General features: G+C 37.8%; 2 protein-coding genes across 2 annotated transcripts in view; both read left to right on the forward strand.

The window, feature by feature from the left end:
* Positions 1–117: 117 nt before the first annotated feature.
* Positions 118–1,923, forward strand: LOC111481168 (non-specific lipid-transfer protein-like 1). Its single transcript, XM_023126525.1, has 4 exons — positions 118–406; positions 489–549; positions 967–1,069; positions 1,575–1,923. Exons 1-4 carry the CDS (start codon positions 272–274, stop codon positions 1,654–1,656), a joined length of 381 nt encoding a protein of 126 aa, XP_022982293.1. The 5' UTR covers positions 118–271; the 3' UTR covers positions 1,657–1,923.
* Positions 1,924–4,670: 2,747 nt separating this feature from the next.
* The window catches only part of LOC111481106 (protein CYPRO4-like), a 4,190-nt gene continuing 1,458 nt past the window's right edge, over positions 4,671–7,402 (forward strand). The window contains exon 1 of the mRNA XM_023126440.1: positions 4,671–6,808. Within this exon, the coding sequence (XP_022982208.1) occupies positions 5,162–6,808 (1,647 nt within the window). The 5' untranslated portion in view covers positions 4,671–5,161. The remainder of the gene's footprint in view (positions 6,809–7,402) is intronic.

Below are 7,402 nucleotides of genomic sequence, written 5' to 3' on the forward strand. Positions count from 1 at the left end.
TTTTTTTTTTTTTTTTTTTTTTGGGAATATATAAAATAAAAAGAAAAGGAACAAACGAGAAGTTATGGGCGTTGGGATGCGTGCTCATAGAGTCTGTCTTGAGGATTGTTAGTTGGGCAGCAAGTCAGCCCATCAATTCATTATTCAATTCTCTCTCTCTCACTATGTTAAAATCCCATCGCATTACCCATTACCTCAACCGTCAGAGCTTCGTCTGCGCTCCATTTTCTTCCACCTCTCTCCGCATCTTTTCTGCGCCACTTCCTTGCCAATGGCGAATTCCACCGATTCTCCCCTCAAATCTGACGCTCTTTTGGAGCAGTTGAAGCAGTATCTCACCACCGATGCCGGGAAACAGGTCGTCAAGAACATCGGCCATGTTTACCAGATCAATATTTCCCCCAAGGTCATCTTCCTTTCTCTTCTGTGATTTTCTAATTTTTCTCCGGAGTATTGAAGCCCTTGAATCTGAATTGAATTATTGGCAGAAAATTGGAACTGATGAGGTTGTTTATACCATTGATCTCAAGAAAGGGGAGGTTACCAAAGGTTAGGGCTTTTACTTTCTTCGATTCGGTGCCTTTTCTGGTTGATACGATCGAGTGATGTCTAAACCCCTGCTCTTGTCTCCTTTCAATTATTATTATTATTTTTTTTTTTTGAGCAATCGAAGGATGAATGAAGTTTAAAATCCATTTCCACTGGTTTTAGGTTATGGTGAAAGGTCGATTTATACCCTAAGCTTAATGCCTTGTGTTCGAATTGGTATTTGATTATGAATATCAATATCACGACGAGGCATCACAAAATTCTTAGAAGTACATTTTCGCATCACAGCCATCGATTGTCAAATGCATTTCTCATCTTCTTGGTACCAAGTAGCTATAACCTTTTAGAGCTGGCATTGCGTACTTATATGCTTCGGCTGGAAAATTGAGAAAAGAATTATGATTGTTTTGAGCTCAGGTCCATACGAAGGAGGAAAGCCTGACGCCACCCTATCCTTCAAGGATGAAGATTTCATTAAAATTGCTTTGGGGAAGATGAATCCTCAGATGGCTTTCCTCAGGTACTTATAATTCATTGATTATATCATCTTTAGGGGTCTGCTTTTTCCTTCTCTCCCAAGTGCTTACGTATTTAGAGTGGATTTTCCATGACTTTGAAGTAAAAGATGTTTGTAATCGGTTAGAAATGCTTTTCAAATTTATTATGATGTTTAGTTCACGAATAAGACTTTTGAGTGTTGTACGTTAAGTGAGACACCTTTTGGTAGAAATGCTGATTAGGTGCTTCCTCCAAAAGTACTTCATAGTTTCTTTTGGTGTTCTTAGAACTTTGAAATTCACTTTTGACTATGCAGCCAAGCACTAGGATAAACTTGAAGTGCTTTTAATGGGCTAAAAACGATTTTCACCATCTTAAAACTCATATTAAACGTACTCTATAAGAGCTATTGAAAATTGCAGACATACTCGAGGTATTTCCTTCAGAAGTGCTTATTGTACACTTTTATTCGAAAAAAGTCATCCGAAACTCACTATTATTTGGCGAAAACACTGTAAACTCTACAGGGGCGCACTGAAGATCAAGGGGAGTATTAGCGCAGCACAGAAATTCACTCCCGACATTTTCCCCAAGCCTGCAAAGTTATGATCAGATTCAAGGGGGAAACTGCTGTTCATGAAGCAGCTCCACGATGTCCGGGTTGTGAGATTTACGGGAAATTTAGACAAGAAAGGAAATAGAAAAAGGAAGAAAGTTCTAAATCAATAAATTCAGTGTCAAAGTATTAGTCCAATTCTGTTGTAGAATATCATAACAAGTTGGGAACTACACTGCCATATTTAATGTTCAAATTATCTTCTCTTGTGCAATATGGCGCCAACTTTTGGAAAGGCCTGACGTACAGGTACAACTCAACTCATAGAATTGCTCTTTAAATTCTGTTATTCTCGTCTTCTTTTTCCAAATAGGTTTATATATACGTATGTTGCATTTGTTCTGTCCGAGTTGCTATGCTTAGAACTATCAGCTCTTTTTTATGTCAATGTCAGGATTTTGTGCTTTTACCATTCATGCTTTATGTCATATTCTCCTGCAAATTCGTTTGTTTTTGGTCCATCTTTTGTGGCTGCAAGCTTTCTTAACATGTAAAGTGCAGGCTTTGGCTTTAGTGGGATCAGATTAAGGTGATAACCTCTCATGAACCATTTCTGTATCTCTACACAATCCAAATACATATGGTATAAATCTAGACCTCGATCAATTCCAAGCTGCATAAATTTCACACTTGCTAAAGTTATACATAAGTCTACTATATTATCAAATTGCATTGATTGTTGGCTTCCGTTGTGCCTCCCTCAATCAGCTGTAAACACTCTCTTTAAGGTCCATTTAACAGTTCGAAGCACCCTTGTAGAGGGATCTTGTAACAGTCCAAGCTAGTTAGTAGATATTGTCTAACAGTCCAAGCTAGTTAGTAGATATTGTCTAACAGTCCAAGCTAGTTAATAGATATTGTCTAACAGTCCAAGCTAGTTAGTAGATATTGTCTAACAGTCCAAGCTAGTTAGTAGATATTGTCTATCTTTGGGTTTTAGCTAGTTAGTAGATATTGTCTATCTTTGGGTTTTAGCTAGTTAGTAGATATTGTCTAACGGTCCAAGCTAGTTAGTAGATATTGTCTATCTTTGGGTTTTTTGTTTTAGGTTTCCCTCCGATTTTAAAATGTCTGTTAGAGATAGTAGATAGTTTCCCTCCGATTTTAAAATGTCTGTTAGAGATAGTAGATAGTTCCCTCCGATTTTAAAATGTCTGTTAGAGATAGTAGATATTGTCTAACAGTCCAAGCTAGTTAGTAGATATTGTCTATCTTTGGGTTTTAGCTAGTTAGTAGATATTATCTAACAGTCCAAGCTAGTTAGTAGATATTGTCTATCTTTGAGTTTTTTGTTTTAGGTTTCCCTCCGATTTTAAAATGTCTGTTAGAGAGATTTCAATATCCTTAATGCTTTGTTCCCATCTCCAACAGAATCTCCAACCGATGTAAGATTTCATAATCCACTCTTCTTTGGGTCCATTGTCCTTGTTGGCACACCACTCGGTGCCTTTGTAACAACTCAATTCTACCCCTAGCAAATATTGTTTTTTTTTTTTTTTCACACCACTCGGTGCCTTTGTAACAACTCAATTCTACCCCTAGCAAATATTGTTTTTTTTTTTTTTTTAACTTTCCCTTTTGGACTTTCCTTTAAGGTTTTTAAAACACATCTCACGTGGAAAAGCTTTTACACTTTTATAAAGAATGTTTCATTTTTATTGGATCTTGATTTTGCCGGGCACGTGGAAAAGCTTTTACACTTTTATAAAGAATGTTTCATTTTTATTGGATCTTGATTTTGCCGGGATTGATGGGCTCATGGTGCATAATTTCCTTGGGATTGATGAGCTCTTGGTTCATGGTTCATGTTAATGAGAATTAGGAATGAGAATGGGAAACAACTTATTATCAACTTGTTGCAAAAGAGGATTTACACTTTTCATTTTAATTTGTTTTCTGTTTGTTTTCTGTTACTAAATTAAATTAATTTTTATTGATGTGTTTGACCTAAATTTATAATTTGTATAAGTACACCATAATCCATTTCAAAATAATATATTAAATGTAATTAAATTTTATTGTCAAGAATGTATTAATTATATTAGTTATTGTGTTGTAATAAACTAGCATGAATCAACGTGGATAAATTGATTAGTTCATTAATAAGTTCCATAAATATGTAGAGAAAAAGAGATCATTAATTTTATAAAATAAAGGACCAAAATAAATTTATACTAAATTATAAACAAATAATTAAATCAATTTAGAATTTTAATTGTCGCTTTTAAAATTGCATCCGTTAACAAGATGTGGATGAATCCCGAAAGCTCAAGTCGTGAATGGAATATGGGCCGAAATCTGAGCCCAAAGTAAAGCCTAATAAGTTAAAGCCCACAGAAGTTTGAAGGCCTGATCTTAACACAAGAGTTCAATCTGTTGCAAATCTGAGCCCAAAGTAAAGCCCAATAAGTTATAAAGCCCACAGATGTTGGATTAGGCCTGATCTTAACACAAGAGTTCAATCTGTTGCAAATCTGAGCCCAAAGTAAAGCCCAATAAGTTATAAAGCCCACAGATGTTGGATTAGGCCTGATCTTAACACAAGAGTTCAATCTGTTGCAAATCTGAGCCCAAAGTAAAGCCCAATTAGTTATAAAGCCCACAGAAGTTGGATTAGGCCTGATCTTAACACAAGAGTTCAATCTGTTGCAAATCTGAGCCCAAAGTAAAGCCCAATAAGTTATAAAGCCCACAGATGTTGGATTAGGCCTGATCTTAACACAAGAGTTCAATCTGTTGCAAATCTGAGCCCAAAGTAAAGCCCAATAAGTTATAAAGCCCACAGATGTTGGATTAGGCCTGATCTTAACACAAGAGTTCAATCTGTTGCAAATCTGAGCCCAAATAAAGCCCAATAAGTTATAAAGCCCACAGAAGTTGGATTAGGCCTGATCTTAACACGAGTTCAATCTGTTGCAAATCTGAGCCCAAAGTAAAGCCCAATAAGTTATAAAGCCCACAGAAGTTGGATTAGGCCTGATCTTAACACGAGTTCAATCTGTTGCAAATCTGAGCCCAAAGTAAAGCCCAATAAGTTATAAAGCCCACAGATGTTGGATTAGGCCTGATCTTAACACAAGAGTTCAATCTGTTGCAAATCTGAGCCCAAAGTAAAGCCCAATAAGTTATAAAGCCCACAGAAGTTGGATTAGGCCTTATCTTAACACAAGAGTTCAATCTGTTGCAAATCTGAGCCCAAAGTAAAGCCCAATAAGTTATAAAGCCCACAGATGTTGGATTAGGCCTGATCTTAACATAAGAGTTCAATTAGTTGCAAGGGAAAGGCAACGGGTTATTGGCGGTAACCTTTCTGAGAGAAGAACCCTAAAAAAGGTCACGACAGAACGAAGAGCTCCAAGAATTTCAAATTTCGAAATTGGCGCCTCTTCATTTCTACGTCTCCATCTGTCCTCTGGATTCTGAATTTCCTTACATTTGATTCGATCTGCATTCCACAGAGCTTGAGTTTCCCGTCGATACAACTCGAAGGCGTTGATAATGGGAGCCTCTCAAAGTCGCGAGGGTCTGGAACTGTCGGACTCCGATCGTGAAGATGGGAACGAGGAAACCAATAAAAAGGAGGTGAAATATGAGGATGTTGAAGAAGAGCTCCAAAGATCTTCTGAACGACGGCAGAAAACGCCATCGTCAGTGGACGAGGTGGAGGCGAAGCTCAGGGCTCTCAAGCTTAAGTACGGAACGTCTCAGAAGCCAAACATAAAGAACGCAGTGAAGCTTTACCTTCACGTTAATGGCAATACTCCTAAGGCGAAATGGATTACCTCTGAAAATCTTACTACTTACTCTTTTCTCAAGTCTTGTAGTGGCAATGATGACGAAGAGGAGGAGGATGATGGCGAGGAAGAGGAGGAGGAGGATGACGACTCTTGGTGGTTTTTGAAGGTTGGATCGAAAATTAGAGTGAGAGTATCGTCAGATACGCAATTGAAAACGTTCGGAGACCAGCGGCGTGTGGACTTTGTTGCGCAGGGTGTCTGGGCATTAAAATTTTTCAGCGATGAAGATTATAAGATTTTTGTGGAAAAATTTCAGGCCTGTTTATTTGAGAATACATATGGATTTGAGGCTACGGAGGCGAATAAATTGAAGGTTTATGGCAAGGATTTTATTGGTTGGGCGAATCCGGAAGTGGCGGATGATTCAATGTGGGAAGATGCGGAGGAGAGTTTCTCGAAGAGTCCAAATTCGGCAACGCCTGTCAGGGAAAACGATTTAATGGAGGAGTTTGAGGAAGCTGCAGACGATGGGATTAAGAGTTTAGCTTTAGGTGCATTAGAGAACAGTTTCTTGGTTGGCGATTCAGGAATTCAGGTCGTCAAGAACTTTTCTCACGGAATTCAGGGAAAGGGTATTTATGTGAATATTGATAATGGCAATCGGGATACTCGTGGTGCTGGTTCTAGTTTGGCCTACTCAACGCCGAAGAAGGCACTTCTTATGAAAGCTGAGACCAATATGCTTTTGATGAGTCCCATAAACGAGGGGAGGCCTCACACTTCTGGACTTCATCAGCTTGACATTGAAACAGGGAAAATTGTTACTGAGTGGAAGTTCGGGAAGGATGGAGTTGATATTTCAATGAGGGATATTACTAATGATTCTAAGGGAGCTCAGTTGGATCCTTCGGGCTCGACATTTTTGGGTTTGGATGACAATAGGCTTTGCAGATGGGATATGCGCGATAGGAACGGAATGGTCCAAAATCTTGCTACTTCTAGCACTCCTGTCTTAAATTGGGCTCAAGGGCATCAGTTTTCTAGAGGAACCAACTTCCAATGCTTTGCAACCACTGGTGATGGCTCAATTGTTGTTGGGTCGCTTGATGGAAAAATCAGGCTGTATTCTGTCAATTCTATGAGACAAGCAAAAACAGCTTTTCCAGGACTTGGTTCACCTATTACACATGTAGATGTTACCTACGACGGGAAGTGGATTTTGGGAACAACAGATTCCTATCTAATTCTTATTTGTGCTATCTTTACCGATAAGGATGGGAAAACAAAGACTGGATTTTCTGGTCGAATGGGGAACAGGATTTCAGCTCCAAGATTGTTGAAGCTGACCCCTCTGGATTCACATTTGGCTGGAGTTGACAATAAGTTTCGAAATGCTCAATTCTCATGGGTATGTTTGTTTCTTGTCTTCTCAATTTGTCAGGAATAATCTGAAAGTTTTTGTGCTGTTCTAACTCAATTTACTTGACCTATATGCATTGCATGTCTTTTTGCTAGATTACTTTATGCCTTTTTTTCATAATGATTTTGTCTCCGTGATAGGTTTTGTTATCTTTTGGGAAAATTTTTCTATATTTGGTTGTGGCATTGAAATTTCAAATCTCAATGAGCTGCAGGGTAGGGTGGTCGAACATTTTATGATCTAGTTGCTGCATGAAGGCATGAGTAGATAGCTAATCTTGATGTGCAAATTTAGTTTTGTTTCAACATCGTGCTGCATTTTGAAAGAAACTTTTTATTCAATATTTAGTTTCATCTTTGGCTGACATGTAATTTTGAGTTAGGGTTTAGTGGGCAGTTGGTGCTAGTATGTTTGAGCCTCCAATATATTGTTATTGCTTTAGGTATACATGTGTTGTCTTATATGATTATTATCTCTTTTGCTTATCAGCTGCAAAAGCAATCATGTTTCACCTGTTTCTTGGCTTGTTTTTTTTTTTTTTTTTTTTTTTTTTTTTTTTTTTTTTTTTTTTTTTTTTTTTTT

This window comes from Cucurbita maxima, unplaced genomic scaffold, assembly GCF_002738345.1.
Source record: "Cucurbita maxima cultivar Rimu unplaced genomic scaffold, Cmax_1.0 Cma_Scf00006, whole genome shotgun sequence".
Classification (NCBI taxonomy): Eukaryota; Viridiplantae; Streptophyta; class Magnoliopsida; order Cucurbitales; family Cucurbitaceae; genus Cucurbita; species Cucurbita maxima.